General features: G+C 38.6%; 1 protein-coding gene across 2 annotated transcripts in view; it reads left to right on the forward strand.

Moving 5' to 3' along the window:
* Nucleotides 1–20,163, forward strand: part of LOC132766704 (uncharacterized) — a 63,761-nt gene that overhangs the window by 5,837 nt on the left and 37,761 nt on the right. For both annotated transcript variants that reach the window (XM_060761012.2, XM_060761013.2), the window contains exons 2-4: nucleotides 1,605–1,764; nucleotides 5,866–5,957; nucleotides 10,494–10,726. In XM_060761012.2, coding sequence (XP_060616995.2) covers nucleotides 1,605–1,764; nucleotides 5,866–5,957; nucleotides 10,494–10,726 — 485 coding nt within the window. The remainder of the gene's footprint in view (nucleotides 1–1,604; nucleotides 1,765–5,865; nucleotides 5,958–10,493; nucleotides 10,727–20,163) is intronic.

Below are 20,163 nucleotides of genomic sequence, written 5' to 3' on the forward strand. Positions count from 1 at the left end.
TCTCTCCCCCCCACCCCCATTACATGACAGTTTAATTTGAAATAAAAGCTGAAAACACAAACAATGCAAAGGAAATATGCCACATAAGAATGCAATAAGATGATCAATTAAGATCACATGTTGTATTTTTAAAATCATTATATCAGAAAGGCTCTTATACAGTACATTGAAAGGAATCTGAGCTGAAAAACTGAACATGAGTTTCTAAAATGCATCAACAAGAGTATGGTGTTTAGATCAAGGGAAACAATAGAACCCCTCTATTCTGTTTTGATCAGACATGGAATACTGTGTCCAATTCTGGACATCACAATTCAAGGAAGTTGCCAAACTGGAATGTGTCCAGAGAAGGATGAGAAAAATGGTAAAAGGTTTGGAAGCCAAGTCCTATGATGAATGGCTTAGGGAGCTAGGTATTAGCCTGGAGAAGAGAAGATTAAGAGGGGTCCTGATAGCCATGTTCAAACATTTGAAAGGATGTCACATTAAGAAGGGAACATGCTTGCTTTCTGCTGCTCTAAAGACTTTGACCTGCAGCAATGGATTTAAATTGCAGGGAAAGAAATCCCACCTAAATATTAATAAAAATATCCTGATTTTCTGAGCTGTTTAGTAGTGGAATATGCTGTCTTGGTGGAGTTACCTTCTCTGGAGATTTTTAACCAGAGGCTGGATGGATTGGATCACCCTTGTGGTCTCTTCCCCTTCTATGATTCAAGGATTCTGGCATAAATACAAACAGAAGCTTCCCCACAAGATTATGTTAGTCTCCTTTCTGCTGGAAGCTTTTGTTAGGAAAGTTAAAATAGAAGACAGCTGCTGTCTCATGAGCTTTTGTACTCTGGATAAGACAACTGGAAACTTAAGATAATAGGTTCTCCTATTTGTAACTTAAATAGCGATTTGACCAAAATAAGAGACAAGTAGCTAGAGAGGCAGGAGAAAACAAAATTTTACTAAGAATTGTACAAGAATGAGTGTCATGTAATTTTAAAAGTGTATAAATACCGTTTGAGATGGAAGATGAACCAGTAACATACAAGATGGACCCCAGCTTTTGGGCACAACATTCAAATGAATTCATGGGGAAAATTTTGAATTTAAAAGATATAAAATTTACTTTGGGCAATAATTTTAAGAGAAAATATGTATACCTGACAACATTTTGACAACTAATATGTCCAAGGATGTTTGAGATGTCCAGAGGAGGAGTATTCTTTTTCTTTATGTGATGGATTTGCAGAAAAGTACAAATGTTAAATTAAAAAATTCTAGAATTCTTTAATCATGGGATCATAGAACTGGAGGGATCCTCAATGATTTTCTAGTCCAACCACTGACAGTGTAGTTGTCTAAAGCACTCCTCAAATGTGGCTTCCAAAACTATGTTTAAAAACCTCCAACAAAGAGAGTCCACTCATCTTTTGAGGTAGTCTATTCTATTATTGACCAGTTTTTATTTTTCAACAAATGAGTTTTCCATTGGGTCCACTAGTTATTCCATCTTCTTCCCCATCTCCTCTTCTTCCTCTTTCATCTTGGCTGAGAAATCGTATGAAATGTCCCACACATTTTCATTTAAACATTTTGATTTGTTGTTTTAGAAATATCCATTAGGCCCATAGCTGAAATGCTTAAGAGAGCCAGAGAAATTGCATATCGCAACCCGGATGTTCCTGAAGAATTACGAACCTGCTTGCAGAAAGCTCTTGATGCAACAAGCGAACTGGAACTTTCCTCAACATCATTGGACAGTTCTAACGGGTAACACAATTATTTCTTACCTAAGTATGACAGGAAAATATTCAAATTGTGGGTCAATTCAAAATGATTAAATAATTTTAAGTTTTTTTATCCACACTAAAATGGGTTGTTTGGAGTCACTGAATTAATTGGGAATTATTTCCAATAAATATGCTTCATTATTATTCATTATTTGTGAAATAATGAATAATAATGAAGCCACAGCAAGCATGGTCCCCTTTCCTTTGACTGTCCTCCTGTTGATTGGGGTAGAGCAGACTAATGTTTCCACTTAACTCCCACAAACAATATTTGGTGCAAGAAGACATTACAACAGGAATTCTTCTGACTCTCACAGTAAATATTGTTCGTCAGGGTGGAGTTGAAACACCAGTTTGTTGCATTCTGATTGGCAGGGGAATAGACTCATATCATACTAGCAAATCAGGATGAGGGAGTTTGGTCTTGGCCATAGCTTCTTAAACCTGGGGTCATGACCCAATTTGTGGCCTTGTAAATTTATCTGGGCCTCTTAATTATATGGCAGTGTAGATCCAACCAAAGTCTACTTCCTGGGACTAAGTAGGCTTAGTCTATAGCTTATGCTATTAACTTCATTATTTCAGTTAGTCTCTAAGGAGCTAGAAGTTCACCTTGTGTATTGATATTCTGGTTACAACTTTTAATTCTACCCTGGTCAAATTATTTCTGTGCCCCTGGTGAGCAGGGCACTGAAGAACAATGCATTCAGCCCCCTCCCTCCACTAAGATGAGGTATAAAAAGCTATTATTACCAGACCCCAGACCCTGCTATGTCATCATAGCTAGATATCCCATGTAGGATCTTGACTTTAATGAGAAAGGCATGACTAATCATTAAACACATAATATATAGTACATAAAACATATATGCCATAGCTATGGTTTTGATCCAATAAAGCAAATCCTTTATGCACAGCAGACCAAAACTTTTGTCTCCAAATAACTTACTTTATGATCATTAATTAATCTGCTAACTAAATTATGCTACAGTAACTAAACTAATTAATTAAGCTAATTTTAGGTATCATTAATTCAGCTGTCTTACTGGTACTCTCATTATTCCTTTCTTAGCTACAGCAAGTCAAACACCTAAGCTTGCAAAAGAGTTCCCATTTATCAGCACCTGTTCTGTGATGGGGAAGGAAAGTTGGTTCTTTTCTTTGGAATTAACAATGTGTAAACTGTTCCAGTCTGTGTGTGATGGGAAAATCAAGTGTTAGTTTTGATGCTGAAATAATAGCTGAGAGTTGTTTGATTTGCACTAGTCGGGCGATAATCGCTACACATTATCTTATTAAAGTTATTGAAGCACGGGTGAGGGGTACCAAAGAGGTTACCTTAAATGTCCTAATTTCCCAGTCTTGGAGTTACTGAGTGTATCTGTTATGGGTTATGAATTCTTTCTTATATCATGGAAGATGATGTGGGGAACAGAGCTGAACCAGACGATGTGGATTTCAAATATTGGCCTGGAGGCCTGCTTGCCCAAACCTTCTGGGACTCATTTTGTTCAGTTAGGGAAAATCTCACTTCTTTTGAAGGTTGAGGGAAGGAAATATTTTGGTTATTCAAAATCTTGCAACTGACATTGTGAGGTTACCCTGAAAATCAGCTACACCAAGTGACATTGCATATTCACCACTTTAACTGACGAGAAATATGTGTGATGTGACATCCATGCTGCCTATCAGATAGCTCTAAACCAATCCACTCACCCAATGGACCATGAGCTTCTCACAACATCATTCCATGATATTTCCACCAGTTCAAACAAAGAGGTCTGGCAGAACAAGCAGAGAGCTGCAAGGTTTCGATTTGGAAACCAATGGTCTTTTTTACACTACACAATTACAGTGTTATAAATCCACTAATTGCCATGGCAACAACCTATGGAATCCTGAAATCTGTGGTTTATAAAAGAGTACTGAGACTCCTATTCTATCCAGATCTGGTTGACACACCTACACCCCCAGATTAGGACCCTTGATGGCAAGCACTTTTGTCTTGTTTGGATTTAGTTTCAATTTGTTTTTCTTCATCCAGACCATTACCTCCTCCAGGCATTCATTTAGAGGAAACACACTGTCCTTAGCTAGAGCTGTTTTGGAAGGCATAGTGATAACACCCCAGATGATCTCTCCCAGTGGTTTCATGCAAATATTGAAAATCATTGGGGATAGAATGGTGTCCTGTGGGATATTACATAACAGCTCCTTTTTTGAGGAGTAGCTATCACCAAGCACTACCATTGCTAACCTGCCTGAGATGCACAACAGGAACCACTGCAGTACAGTGTCTCAGATTCCATAAGGATACCCATGGTCCTTAACTATTCCAGGCATTCCATAAGAATACCATGGTCAATGGCATTAAAAGCCACTGAGAGATCTAAAAGCACAAATAGGGATGTGCACTCTTTGTTAGTGTTAAAACGGAGACCTTCCACTATGGTGACCATAGCAGTCTCAACTCCATATCCTGCTCTGAAGCCGGTTTGAAATGGATTTAGGTATTGTGTGTCATCCAAGACTGCCTGGAGTGGAAATCAAATGTCTTGTCAATCATCTTGCCCCAAAAAAAGGTTAGACACTGGTCTTTAATTATTAACGTCCAGGGGATCCAGGGAGGGATTTTTCAGCAGCGGTCTAACGATTACTGCTGGTTTTAAACAGTATGGAAAATTCCCCTTCCTGAGAGATGCATTTTGTTGTATTTGAGATCAAATTGCTTTTCATCCTTGGACAATCAGCCAAGAGGGCAGGGATCAAGAAAACAAGTTGTTCTCCTTACTAGCCCCAGTAGTTTTTGAAAGTAACAAGATTCAGTGCGATTCATAACATTGATAAAGAACTTCATTCTTACTAAATTTGTAACTAACTCCATACTGCTAAGTTTTGCTTTAAGGCAATATTCATCTTTGATTATTACTCCTGATATCTGGAAATCAGAGCTACAAGACTTCTGAGTATTGGTGTTCCATTTGGCTCTCATGGCAAATCAAAGCACTCATTTCCATGCTGGATGGAGGAGTCTGAGAACTATGGTCCCACAAAGTAAACTTTTCAAGCTCTGCTCTACATAGAACCCAACCAAGCTATTGGGGTTCATAACTCACAAACAAATCTTCAGGTGATGAATTATATATGCTTATTGTGTACTGTGTTTTTATGTATAAATTTTTCATGACTACATTTCCGTCTCCTAGGAGCATGGGTTTTGCATTACCTTTAAGTTGCTGGAAACAGCCTCTCCTTGAGTTTCTCCTAGGCTGCTGCAGCCTCTGCAAAGGCCTAAAAAGTTAGCAGCCAGAGGCAGGAAAGGCAGTTTTCAGGCCCTCTGCAATAATTGGCCAAAGAGTAGCTCTTTGGGCCCGCCCCTGTTTCCAGGGTAGAAGCAGCTATTTTGGAGGTCTCCCTGCCCCTTCAGCCTTAAGGAAGAATCCATGATGTGCTGTTGGCAGACAGGTACCTCAGAAGATACCATTGTAAAAACAATTGAGTTTAATTGAGTTTAATTTAGTTTAATTGAGACCTATAGGTAATAGATAGATAGATAGATTTAATTGAGTAATTTAGTTTAATTGAGTTTAATTGAGTAATTTAGTTTAATTCAGTTTAATTGAGTAATTTAGTTTAATTGAGACCGATAGATAGATAGATAGATAGATAGATAGATAGATAGATAGATAGATTTATTGAGTAATTGAGTTTAATTGAGTTTAATTGAGTCATAGATAGGGAACAATTGAATATAGATAGAGTTTATTAATATAGATGGAGTTTATTATTTATTGATTGTTTTGTAATATTGATAAGCTGAGCCAAGTCTACCAGGACTTTGTGAAAAAATACCCTGTTCAATGTTTCAATCTTGAAGTGGACTCAGTTTTTCAAGAAAGCTCAATTGTCTAAAGAAAGACCCCAGCAGTTTCGCCTAGACATAGATAGCCAGCACGTCAAAGTTTTATTTTAAAGCGTCTGGGCGTAACGGCACACTACACATTTTGCTTACAAGTGAGTACCAGAGCAAGAGGGATGTTTACAATTGGTTTTCATCACTTTTCCTTTTTTTTTTTTTTAGGACAATGTCCTCTGTGGATTGTCATCAAAATGACCTATCTCATGAAACTAAAATCAAGATTAAGGAAGAACAACTCTCATGTGATGCAGAAGGTGAACCCTTTGGTTTATAAAACAATAGAATGCTACTAATAGTTAACATAGATTTGAATGATCCGGTAGCTATGAGTTCTGGACCAAAGAGCTCCACTTACAGACGATGCCTTTACTTCATTTTGGAGGGTAATCAACTTTTCTCTCACTCTCACTACATGTCATCCCATTCAGCAGGGGGCTCCAGTCCTTAATGAGATATATTCAGGGATTGAAAGAACTCCTGGAGGAGTATAAGATGGAGTAGACCGCTTCTGACATCCCTAACTTTGGACTTTGCATCCATATAAAACCCAGGTCTCTTAAACCAGCAATGTTGGCAGATCCCATCTACAAAGCATGTTTGGAATTCCACTTTCTGGGGAGATCCATGAAAGAGAGAGGTATGCTCTGGCAGATGAGATGTGCAAACATACATACAATGTTTGTTGTTGTTGACTGCTATTAAGTCTACTTCAACTTATGATGATCCAGTGATTGAAAGACTTTTGGTTTACCCTGTTTTCCATTGCTCTCCTCTATAAAGATACTACAGCAAATAACCAGAGTTGTATCTCCCAGATATCTTTTGAGCAATATATCATCAAAACAAATTATGTTGAGAGTGTATTTGCAAGCATTCATTTTTTAAAGAACACCAGCAATGATAAATGTCTTAAATTGGGTTGTTTTTGAGGAACAATTCGTTTACGACCACTTGCAAGGTAATTGCACTTTCCTCTTGAAACCTGTTCAAGAAAACCCCCTACTAAACACCATGTAACCCTTCCCCAACAGATTAATATTAAAATACTCACCAGCTCAGACACTCGTTTAAAAATATTATAACTGACATTTATCAGAAAGTCTTTTTACTTCTTTATGTCCCTTGCAAATGTAGTACTGTTGCATTGCATTTACAGCTGAATTGCATTTACAGCTCAATAGCACTTTAACTACCACTGTTCCATCCTGCACGTCCTGGATTTGTAGTTTGTTGATGTGTTTAGAATTCTCTAGTAGAGCACTCTAGTGCTATGGATTCGGGAATGACCAAAATCTGGCAAGAAGAATATTTGAAGTACCTCACTTAACTAAAACTCACAGGATTTTATAAGACAAAGGCATTACATTAAAAATGACATCCACCAGATAAGTTTATATATAGTCCTGGTTTATAGTCCCAATACGAAAATGTCTTTACATCATTTGTATGCTTATAATTTTATAATATTAATATTCCTGCAGTGAAAAACAAGTTCTATTTAAACTGAACTTTCGTAAATTGCCAACACGCTTTCTAATTTCAGTCTGCAGAGCTGATTGTTGTTGGAGTCCCAAATTGCATGACAAGTCTAAGAAAAGAAACTTCATTCTTACTTTGTGCCCTGAAAGGGCTTGACACTTTTCTCAAAGGCTATGTTTAACACCAAAAAAGTATGACAAAAATCTGTAGACATTTAGAAACTTTTAGTCTTAGAGAGTATAATTTTAGACAGGAAATGTAAATAGGAAATGTAACCAGGATTGCTTTAATACTAATGTCGTTTAATACTGTTTTAATATTTGTATATTTGTATATTTTAAGTTGTATTGAAATGTCTTTAGTTGTGAGCTGCTTTGAGTCTCCATATGGAGAGATAAAGCTGGATATAAATAAATATACTAAATAAATAGATAAATAGTGTGTAGTGTATAAAAGAGGCATATTGTCACATATTTTGTGCCGTTAAGGCAGTGGTTCTCAACCTGTGGGTCCCCAGATATTTTGGTCTTCAACTCCCAGAAATCCTAACAGCTGGTAAACTGGCTGCGGTTTTTTTGGAGTTGTAGGCCAAAACACCTGGGGATCCACAGGTTGAAAACCATTGCTTGAAGGGCTCATTCACACCAGCCAATTTCACTATGGCCAGGAGCTCAGACAGAGCTCCATTGCCAGCTAGGAGCCATGGTGATACTGAATCAGACTACCCCCTTTCCCTGCACTGATCATGGGGCTAAATCAGACCCAGTCGCACTGTCCAGACTGCCCTGAAGTTATGAGATACACTGGAATTTCCAGTAAACTCCAGAGTATCCTGAAATATTTGAAACCACTATGTGTTGTGGGGACAGTCTACTGTGTGTTGTGGGGACAGTCTACTGTGTGTTGTGGGGACATCCTGGTGAGTATGGGATTTTTGCCCTTATGGACATGCCCTAAGATTTATCAACAGTATTATCTCTGTTACTGGGATCATTATTCCTGATATAGCACAACACAAAAGATATGTTGTCTTGGTTTTTAGTTCTGTTCCTGGGGTTATTTGGTGTGGTGATTCAGAAAATTGCATTGGATTGACCACATCATCTCTAATTTCTTAGATTTGTATCATAAAGTTTGTATCATAAATCAGTGTTTTGGGTATGAAATAAATAGAATTCCATATAGTACACTTATCTTTAAATTTGTAAAATGGTTCCTTCATGCTTAAAATATAATAATTTAAACACTACATTAAAATAGCCTGATTTTTTATAGGTGAGCAGAGTGGTATATTGCATATGTTCTGTATCTCAAAAGCTACATCTGATAGGTATCAGTTTTGGAATCAGCAAGTCAAATATACAGAAACAGGTCTAACATTTGTGCCACCAAAATGTGGGTTGGCCAGTGTTATTAGTGTGTTCAAGCCCCTCCTTCTACCTATTTTCTCTTGGCTATACACAAAGACCTGTGCAACACAGTAAATGTTTCTTTAATATATATCTTGAGGCTGTATATCAGGTTTTCTCTTAATGATAGATGGTAGGGAGTGCACAATGGTAGGAAATGAGTTTTCCCTTTTGTCTACAGAACTGGACTCCTACCTACTGAGACACATAAGTAGGCATTTTGATATTCTTCTGTTTGGCTTGGTATTTGAGAGAAGGTGCCTTCCAGAGAATAACAAATCTCTTTGTTTTTCAAGTCATAATTCTAAAAGTGCATGAGCTGTTGAAGAGAAGGAACTGGGCCAACAATTTATTTTTTTCCCCCCAAAGAAGGGGGATGGTGGGTGGTGCCTAGTGATTAAAGTGTGATGGCAAATCTACTGAAAGAATACTGAGTACCATGGAGTACCACAGATCCATTTAACAGTGTGATAAAGGTAGGGAAATAATCCATTTCATGTAAAAATGGAGTAAGATTGAGCTGTACACTTTCCTGCTTCAGTGTGACGAAGTGGTATGTCTGGCTTGTAAAAGCAGCTCCTCTTTCAGTTTGGGCCTTGTCCCCTTCCACAGCACTTTCCTCAGAATGACTTTGAGACCTTCTATGCTGTAGAATTAATGTAATTTGTCGCCACTTTAACTGCAATGGCTCAATGTTATAGACTCTTAGTCTGGTGAGGCACCAGTTCACCAGTTCACTTTTTTAAAGAGAAGGCTAAAGATCTACAGCTCCCATGATCTCCTAGAATTGAGCTATGGCACTTAAAGTGGTGTCAAACTACATTAATTCTACAGTGTAGATGGTCCCTTTGTGGTGAGGAGCACTTATTCTTTTTGTGAAATTCTACAGTTGATCCATCACAAAGCTTTCCAGCATCGCATGGACAATTCTCATGAAGGAAGAAGACTGTCCTTCCCACAACTGATTTTCCACAGGAAAAAAGCAAGCAAAGAACTTTCTATTTTCTCATACAAGGTACAAAAATTCTTACATTAGGAAAGTTGATTATGGCAAATGTGCTTGGATTGCCATGCAGGACAGAAACCAAAGAATGGGTACAAAGCGGCAGATTAGATTTTATGAAAAGCAATGAAATTGAGACAGAGTTGAAACCCTTTTATGAATGCTATCTGCATTCCAGATAACTAGTAGAATCCTTTGGTGACTCTTACTTGAATAACATGTTGGATTTTTAGTGGTATCCATGGTTCTATGTGTAAGGAGGTCACAGAAAACTATTTGCCTAAGTGTCCATAACCTGGGGAGTTATGTAGGACCTGGCAGCAACCCTCATCTCCCCATCCTGTATATTCATCATCATCATCTTATTTCTTACTTGCCTCTCCTCATGGCTCAAGGCACATTACAACAGTGCTAAAAACTCGTAATCATCTAAAACATTCCATAAAATACACATATTAAAACATTTCTGCAAAAAGCATATTAAAACACAATTTGCAATACAAAAAAGGAGAAAGATTTTCAATATTATAATACACAGAATGAAGATTAAACATAAGACATAAGTTTAAATTAATGATTACAACTAGATGGGTAGGCCTGCAGGAAGAGATAGGTCTTCACATGTTTTTAAAATTCCAACAGCTCATTTACCTGTCAGATCTCTTCTGGTAGCTAAATTCAGCTCAATACTGTACAGCTTTGGCAGTGTAGGGCTATATTTTATTGTAAGCTATCAACCACATTATGGCTAATGTTGTACTTCAGTTCCCATCCTCCTCCACTATTGACTTGCTGTCTTTGCTTGAATGAGGACACAGTCCAGCAGCATATGTGAAATTATCTAACCTTGTTGCAAAGAACTAAAGGATTTGGATTTTTTTGTTTCCTTTTGTGTCTAGGGCAACTGTATAGAATGCTGGTGCAGATGAAGGGAGCAAGAAGAATTTTAGTAATAGGCATGTTCAATTTTCCATCCCTTCTGGCTATGGTTGATGTCGTTCCAGATGATGGGAGGATAACTCTGTGTGCCCCACAGTCATACTGGGGAGAAGCCACCCAGAAAGCACCTGATTTCTCATCTCACCTGAAGAAAATAAGAGAAAAAAATGGACCTATAACAGACTCTCTGAAGGTATCATTTTGATGCTGATATCTGACATCTGTAGCATAATTAATTAATTAATTAATTAAATTATAGATCACATCTTATATCCAAGGAAATTAGGTCAGTTGTATAATAACATCTGTTTAGAACTATTTAAAAGAATGACAATAATTTTAGGACTAAACATATATGAAATATGTTTAGCACTTACCACAATTCAAAACTGGTTACAAAAATTTTGATTTAAAGGACACCAGTGTTGATTTGAAGGCCTTTGAGGGGAAGGTTTTCTATAACTGGGGAGAACAACAATTGCAAGTCAGTTTAATTACATTGTAATTTCACATGTATCTTATTTGAAGCCCTTTCACACTATACAAGTATAGCACTAAGATTCCACTTTAATTGCCATAGCAACACCTATGAAATCCTGGAAGTTGCAGTTACAGGAGAGGCATTTAGAATTATCAGTCAGAGAACTACAAACACTAGGATTCCAGTGTTTATGAAACTAGACTACAGTGACAACATTACTATTACTCCCAAATAGCAATGTTGATTTCTGGTCGTGCATTATCTAAAATCAGGACAAAACATCAATTGCTGATGCAACAGTTCATGTTATGTATACAGAGCTGGCTTTTGTTATTAGGTGGGAAGGTATGGTAGATGGGTGGAGGCAAAGTAGGGTGTTGTTAGGCAAAGTTCTGTGTGCCACACCGACTAACCAGCACGTCGGAGGGTATACTGATGCTCTTGAGTGCAATGCACGGTGTTTTCCATGTTGGGGTAAGTGTCACTCAAAGAAAGATCCAGTCATCTTCTGTATGTAGAATGAATTGGATCAGCCCTGCACAAGGTCGGTTTGAAGGTGGATGAATAATTGGTTCACTAACATAACTTTGGTTTGTATTGACCGAGTTGTAGATACCATACATACTCATGCATAAGTTGATCTCTTGTATAACTCAAGGCAGGTTTTGGGGGCCAAACTTATGGAATTTGATATGATCCATTTATAAATTGAGGGTCATTCTGTAGAGAGCGGAAAGTGTCAGCATCACCTCTGGGGGCCAGAAGCCCCTGGTCACATCACTATTTTTTTTGTCCCGCCATTAAAAAAAGTCAGAAGTGGCACCATAGCAGAAAGACTAGATGGAGTTCTCCTGGGTTAGACTAAGCTCTTGCTTTTTGTCATTCTAATTGTAGAAGAGTGTTATATTAAGTTCAGTTTTGGACTCCAACTTCCCAAAGTCCTCAGCGAACAAACAACAGCTGGGGCATTCTGGGCATTGTCTAAAGTAAATATCTTGCCCAAGATCTGTGGTTGCTAATATGTTAGAGGCTCAATGTAGCTTAATTTCTATTCATGCTAGAGTTTTAAGTTTGGTTTTCAGTGAAATGATAACCAGCTGTTTAACCCCCTTTCTGTCATGATGAGGTTGTCAGGGAATAAAAGTATCCATATCAGAGAATAATGTTGGCAACTTTGACAAGGGGGGGGCGGGCGGACATATTACAGATCACCCGCAATGTGTAAGGATTGAAATCCTTTGGTTCCCCACAGAGAGTGTGAAATTAATTGAACTGCTGTTGCTCTCTAGTGCTCATTTTGTGTAACTGAATAAAAATTGCTAGAGGCAAGCAAAGTACATATGGTGTGAAGAATAAGGAAGGAAACAGGAAGACAGCAAAGCATGTAAATGGAACCTTTAAAGGAGAATGCATCACCACCACCTCCACCATCATTATCATCATGTTCTGCCCAACTATGGCAAAAAGTTAAGTGATCCAGAAAGACAAAAGGAATCTGAAAAAAGAACTTCTGCAGTTATGCTCAGTATTTCAAAATGGACTCAACCAGGAAATACCTGATATGGTCTGCAGCCTGGGCATTGTAGGAAGTGTATTGCTTTTTCTGTCTCAACCCCACAAATCCAAATGTGAAGAGACTTCTAAAATGCATGGCAAATAAGAGACATAAGGCGACTCTGGAATAGCAAGAAACAAATAAATACAGTCCTAAATCTTGGTGCTAGTACTAGTCAAAGTAGATTCATTGAGTCCACTGTTAATTAGTCAGTAAAAGTTCAATGAGTCTACTCTATTTGCAACCAGCAATAGGATTCAAGTCATATTTGTCTGTCCACGTATCTAAGCCAAAGAGCCGGCATTGTCCGTAGACACCTCCATGGTCATGTGGCCAGCATGACTGCATGGAGCATCATTACCTTCCCACTGGAGTGGTACCTATTGATCTACTCACATTTTCATGTTTTCAAACTGCTAGGTTGGCAGAAGCTGGGGCTAACATCAGGAGCTCATGCTGCTCCCCGGATTCGAACCTGTGACCTTTCGATCAGCAAGTTCAGTAGCTCAGTGCTTTAACCTACTGCACCACTAGGGGCTCTATTGAAGTGGGTTTAAAATCCCACTTCTGCATTGGTTTAAAGCACCACAAGCCATCCAAAACCTGGGTGGCTACATGCTATCCTGATTACTATCGGGATGCAGCCACCTCTAATCCCCAAAAAGAATTCCTCAAAAGTTTTAAAAACTTACCCGGCCACCATTATGGTTGTCCTCCATCCTCCTGATGCAAGGAAATGATGAGCCAGGAGTCAGGGGGATCCCCCCCCCATCTTGTGGTGTGTCATTTGCTTGTGCCAGGCAGGTGCGAGGATGACCATAATAGTGGCAAGTAAAATTTTAAAAACCTTTTAGAGTTTCTTTGGGGGTTTGGGGGGGGGGGAGGGTGGGTGCCCTTTCAGGTTTTTTTTTTTTTTTTTTTTGCTCCTGGAAACCAAGATTGCTGTGTGCATTGGGCCTGGGGATCATGTGATATAGTCCCCGGGCCCAATCCACACTGGACCCACACCTGGTAAGACCAAAGATCCAGATCTTACCAGTTATTTAATTAATTCAGAAACCCCTCATTTGGACATCTCCGATAATACTGAGAGAGTTCTCACTTTTAAGGCCTGTCTGTATGGGCCCTGAGATTTGTAGTTTGGGAATGCACCAGCAGTCTTTGACAGAGAAGACTAAACTCCTTGAAAAGTACAACTCCCCATGATTTCATAGTAACGAACCAAGCACTTTAAAATGGCGTCAAACTGCAGTAATTTTAGAGTGTAGATGAGACTTCATTACATGGGCAGGCATCAATGCTTTTCTATTACATTCCTTGAAAATATTGGGAAATTCTGCCAATCCCTTTCTTATCCTTGCTTTTTATCTGTGGTGCCTGTCCAATAAGATAGTGCACACAGGAAAATGTGTCCCATTCTAAAGTAAGTTCCTTCTGTAACTTACCCTCTTCTTATAGAGAGTGTAGTTTAATAAGAGGATAGAAAGTAATCTTTTAAAGATTGTTGTTGCATGTTCTCAACTAATTTTTGACTTTTGGTGACCCTAATCCAAACCTATCATAGAGTTTATTTAGCAGGATTTGTTTAAAAGTGGTTTGCCTTTGCTTTCCTCTGAACCGATGGAGTGTGACCTGTCCAAGATCACTCATTGGCTTTCCATGCTGAAAAGGGAGTCAAATTCTGGTCTCCAGAGTTATAGGACACTTCCAGACAGCACCAAAATACTAGTTTTATAACTGAGGCAAAAAATCCCAGGACCTGACAGCAGGCTCACACTCGGATCTGGCAGTCCAGGGAAACGATCCCCTGCCATCCTCACATCTTTCTTTGAAACAGATCAAAATGGGGGAGGGGGATGGGGGACATCTTGCAGAAAGGTTTTTTTAAAAAAAAAATTCACTAGGTTATGACTGGACCTCATATGTACAAACTTGAATATCTTAATGTAAACACAAGCAGATTTGCATGTGTGCATATGAGGTCCTGCGCATAATGGAGTGAATTCTTTTTTTTTTTAAAAAAAACCCTCTTCTATTGGACCTCTCTCTTCACCCAATGGTTAATTCAAGCTCTCTTTAATATTGCAAAATTGAAAAGAAATAGTTCCAGAGAGTTCTAATTGCTTTCCACATGTGCTTACCTTGAGCCACCTGTGTCTGTGGCTTCCTGTTTAACAGCCTGATCAGCTGTTTTGGGCTTTTAAAAAGCGCATTTGTGCTGGAGCAGTCAACACAGGGAGAAAGGAAGGGAAAGCAAGTGTTTTGCATGACAGCAGGGATATACACTCATGCAATGGTGTGCATTTTTCAGGCTGAATCAGGTTTTAAATACCGTATATTCCGGCATATAAGACGACTGGGTGTATAAGACGACCCCCAACTTTTCCAGTTAAAATATAGAGTTAAGACGACTCCCATGCATAAGACTACATCCGCGTATAAGACGGCCCCTGACTTTTGAGAAGATTTTCTTGGGTTAAAAAGTAGTCTTATACGCCAGAATATACTGTACATCTTTTTAGCATGTACTTTTCAGATGTTAACCTGATTACACCCACAGTTTGGCTAAACTTTGTTTAGTCATCCCCCCTCCCTTTTTAACTTGGTTACTTCTGGGTTAGTCTAAATCTCAAACCATTATACTATGCTGCCTCTCAAAAATAATACAAGTGAAAACAGCACCATCCTCTTTTTAAATGGACATCGAAAGATTGTTTTAATTTATTGTTAGGTAGTTTTTAAAGGAAAATTTTAGAGCACTTTAAAATGGCGTCAAACTGCAGTAATTTTAGAGTGTAGATGAGACTTCATTACATGGGCAGGCATCAATGCTTTTCTATTACATTCCTTGAAAATATTGGGAAATTCTGCCAATCCCTTTCTTATCCTTGCTTTTTATCTGTGGTGCCTGTCCAATAAGATTGTTAGGTAGTTTTTAGGTAGATTGTTAGGTAGTGGCTTCTTAAAAAGTCGTATATCATTATTATCACTCTGACAAAATTTTAAAAAAGTAATGAAAAACAAATAGCTAGTTTTAATATGTTCCTGAAAATAAACAACCATCTTTTAAAAAGCAATGTATGAACCCCTGACAATCCAAAATAGGTCCTTTAAAGTCAAGACTAAAATCCTGCAAGACTAAAACCCTAACTCATTGCCCATATTGATTCTTTGGGTATTGATCTGTTCCACTGTGGCTCTAGATTGTATTTGAACTCAATTTCTCTCAAGCTGGATCTACACTGCCCTATATCTCAGGATCTGAGCCCACGTTATCTGCTTTGAACTGGATTATATGGGTGTACACTGCCATGTGTTCTGGAATAAGCAAATAATCTGGGATCAGATCCTGGGATATAAGGACAGTGTAGAAGGGGCCTCGGTGTGTGTTTAGAAAGCGTACGGCAGTGAACTTAACTGATAACATTTGCACCATTTGGAGTACAATTGAGGCCCTTTCACACAACTGTATAAGATACACACTGAATTGGATAACATGGCAGTGTGGACTCAGATAACCCAGTTCAAAGCATTCTGGGTTATATGGCAGTGTGGACGGGCCCTCTGTGTTGTGTTGGTGGTACATGGTGCCTGCTCCTCCTCCTCTTCTTGCGTGCTGCATGTTTCTTTTCCTCTGATATCCCCCTTACTTTGTTGAAGTCAGGCATGTAGCCGGGGGGGGGGGGGGGGGGGGGGCGCTCGGGGGGCTTCAGCCCCCCCCCCCCAAATTTTCATGGTAGTTCGCGAAAAGACCTTATTGGTGCATTATTTAAACTGTTATGTTTATTCAGATCATGGTCTGATCACCATACTCAATATATCCCATATGCATGAGGGTATTGGGGTAATGATACAAAAGGTTTGCTAGGCTAGACCCTCTTTCACTCAGACTCAGCCCCCCCGAAACCCCCCCTGAAAAAAAATTCAGCCCCCCCCCCCCGAAACGAAATCCTGGCTACGGGCCTGGTTGAAGTGATACAGCAACATGTAAGACAGAGAAAAGGAGGAAGGAGATCAGCAGTAGCACAAGGGACTGGCAACTAGGCATACATTCTTTCTGCTCGTTGTCATTCAGAGAATCCCCGAGCTGCCCAATTGGCAAGCCTGAGAAGCACTTAGGAGTCTTGCCCCTGCCTCTACTGTATTCATGTTTTTTCCACTTTTGTGGGGGTCATGCAACCCTATCATCTGCAAATGTGGAGGTCCAACTGTATATTACAAGATAAACCTCTCTCATCTAGAATTGCAAAAGCCAAAACAGCCCCAAATCTGAAATTGTCGATAGGTGGTTGAGATAGGGATGGCTTTACAATTTGATGGTTCAATATACACAAGCTTTGTTTCATGTACAAAATTATTAGCAATAATTTGTATAAAATTACCTTCAGGCTATGTGTATACAGTGCATATGAAACATAAATGAATTTCATGTTTAGACTTGGATTCCATCTTCAAAACAACTTGTTATGTATACAAAAATGCAAATATAATTATTACAAAATCTGAAAAAAACAACAAAACAAAAGAAAATCAAAAGCACGTTTGGTCAAGCAAATTTGATTTGGACAACAACAACAATGTTAATTAGATATACTTTTTGGTGAACCTTTCCTCTAACATTTTGAAATGACCTTGGTTATAAAAGTCTTTGTCCTTGCAATAAAAGGACAGAGTTCTAGGAGAGGCAGGTTTTCATGGACTCACTTGGAAGCACCTTTTAGTCAAAGTCGCAGATTTCCTATTAAGATGCTTTGGAGGAGGTGGAAGGAAGAAGGATCTTTGCCAAAAGACTACAGAGTGAAGGATACTGCAACCCCACAGGTCACAGCAGGCTCCACAAGAGGGAATTCAGGTACACAATACAGAAAAACAGCAGATGGTTGTACCCACAGGCTGGACTTACTCCCACATGTTCTCCCATCCCTCTACAGATGCTGCTCTGAACAGCTGCCAAACTAAATTATCCCACAGTAGCCTTCTGTTGTATAGCCTTTGTCTGCTTGTTGATATGCTGGAGCCTGGACAGAACATATGCATAAGCCCTCAGTTAATTGTGTCTCTTTTCTAAGACCTGCTGTTCAGGTAATCTGAGTTTCAGTTATAGCTGAAATCATGATATGTTGTCTATTGAGTTTTATTTGCCTGTGTCTTAAATATATACTTTATGTTTTTAAACAAAACACAGAGAAAAGTGCTTTATATTAGAAGGGATATTAAAGGAAACATCTTCTGCACTGTTTGTATATCCCAGCATCTAATCCCAGATTACCTTCCTATCCCACATTATATGGAAGTGGAGACTCATATAATCCAGTTCAAAGCAGATAGCCTGGAATCAGATCTTAGAGTATAAGGACAGGATAGAAGAGGCCTGAGATTATGACATTTTAATCTGTTTGATAGATTGTTATGAATTTTAATTGCTTATATTCTCAGATTGTTTATATTTTTATGAGATGTGTTTTCCTGTGTGGCATTGAATTTTTGCTGAATTTTTAAGCCGCCTTGAGTCCGCTCTCAGGTTGAGAAAGGTGGGGTAGAAATGAAGTAAATAAAGAAATAAATGAGAACAGTAATAACAATACTTAGCATTTCCAATGTACCTTTCTCATGCTTGATGCATCCCATGGTAATAATATGGTATGGGCATACTATGATATTAGAATGGCATAACACACCATCGTTGCACTGTATTGATTTCTTTTAGCTTAGGAGTTTTCAGGTTTATTATTTAGATTGTGCTGAAGTTTCAGATCCCTCCATTTGAAAGACTTAACAAGATCATACTGGGAAGTAATAACACCATATTTGCAAAAGATTCCAGTAATTGCAGCACACCGTGGAAGCATGTTAGGGACTTTGGCTGCCTTTTTCATCCCCTCCTCGCGTTTATTCGACAGGCTAGGTGAAGAGGTTGAAGCGCAGATCTCATTTCCCCCTGTTTTTCTGCTTGTGAAGTCTGCCAACAGAATCCACCTTGACAAAGTCAAGGACTCCACGTTTAATGTTGAACTGAGTGAATAAATTATGCATGAAATTGTGTCGGAGTCTCTAGTGTGCAGAATTGCTCCTTTTGATATGAAAGGTTAATTCAGAAAGGAGTCCAAAATAGCTGGAAATTGTGGGGATAAGTGGATAGTATTCACTGTTGTGAGCTGTTATTACTAGAAATTGCATTCCCTCTCTCACATCCCCTGAGATTTTAGCTTTGCCAGTGAATATAAACTGCACGCAATAGAATAGCATCCAGAAGCAACAAGAATGGATGTCCACATGCAGCAAAATATTCTAATGGTGTTTTTATTTTTAAGGGCCTTGAAATCTTCCCAAGTTCCCTATAGATGAATGCTTCCCCATTATGTCAAGAACAAGGAGTGACAAATTGTAATGTTCTTGATATTTGTTTGTTATTAGAATTAATCCTGTGTACATTCCATGTCAAAAGCCTCCTGGTCTCAACTTGGACTCTTAGGTCCTATTTTCACTACCATATAATGCAGTTTGAAACTGCATTATATATTCTGGGTAGACTCATATAACGCATTTCAATGTAGTTAAACTGCATTATATGAGTCTATTGATCATGTAATACAGTTTCAAACTGCCTTATATGGCAGTGTAGATGGGGGCCTTAGAGTAGACTGGGCATCCTTTTTCTCAAATGCTCCCATTGCCAAAACAGGGAACTGGCAGAGCTCAGAAAGTTACTTTAAGAAGTAATTAGTTTGTGTTGTTTTGTATAATAACTGAAAACATATCCATTGTTGCAGCTTGTTGCACTTTCCCAAAATGGTAACTTGGTACATAGTATGTTTTGTTGCTTTAATTTTCCACTACTGTTCTGTTCGTTTTGGGATTGCAAAGAGAATGACATAAATTTGAAAAACTCCTATCAAAATGAGTATAAGGGTCCTTCCAAGCAGGCCCTATATCCCAGGATCTGATTCCAGATTTTATGTTTATCCCAGATTATCTGGCAGTGCAGACTCATAAAATCCACTTTAAAGCAGAAAACCTGGGATCAGATCCTGGGATATAGGGCCTGTCTGGACGGGCCCCAAGAATGCATCTACACTGAAGAATTAAAGCAATTTGCCACCATCAAGAATGCCATGGCTCAATACTATGGAAACATGGATGTTCTAGATTGGTGAGGCACCACTTTAGCAAAGAAAAGCTAAAACACCCATATAACTATGACTCCCAAGGTTCCATTGCATTGAGCCATGGCAGTTAAGGTGGCGGCAAACTGCATTAATCCTGCACATTGTTTTTTAAAAGTAACTAGATTAAGTTACAACACCAATATAGAAAAATTAGTTACATTAATTGAAATGTAACTTTGTTATGCCCCATGTTATTTAGAAATGTAACTAAATGCAGGAGATTATTGCATCCAAGCTTTGGAAACCCACTTGTGTGCTGTAGTGACATTTGCTCTTTACCATGTGCCATTGACTGTGATCAGCTTATGGGCACCACTGTGGGACAAAGTCCAAATACATCATGGTTGCAGAGATTAAAAGCTCTGACTTGGGACACGTGGATCCACCAAGCAAAAGTTATAAAACTATGTGGCAGCTTTTTTTTAAAA

This window comes from Anolis sagrei, chromosome 2 (assembly GCF_037176765.1).
Source record: "Anolis sagrei isolate rAnoSag1 chromosome 2, rAnoSag1.mat, whole genome shotgun sequence".
Lineage (NCBI taxonomy): Eukaryota > Metazoa > Chordata > Lepidosauria > Squamata > Dactyloidae > Anolis > Anolis sagrei.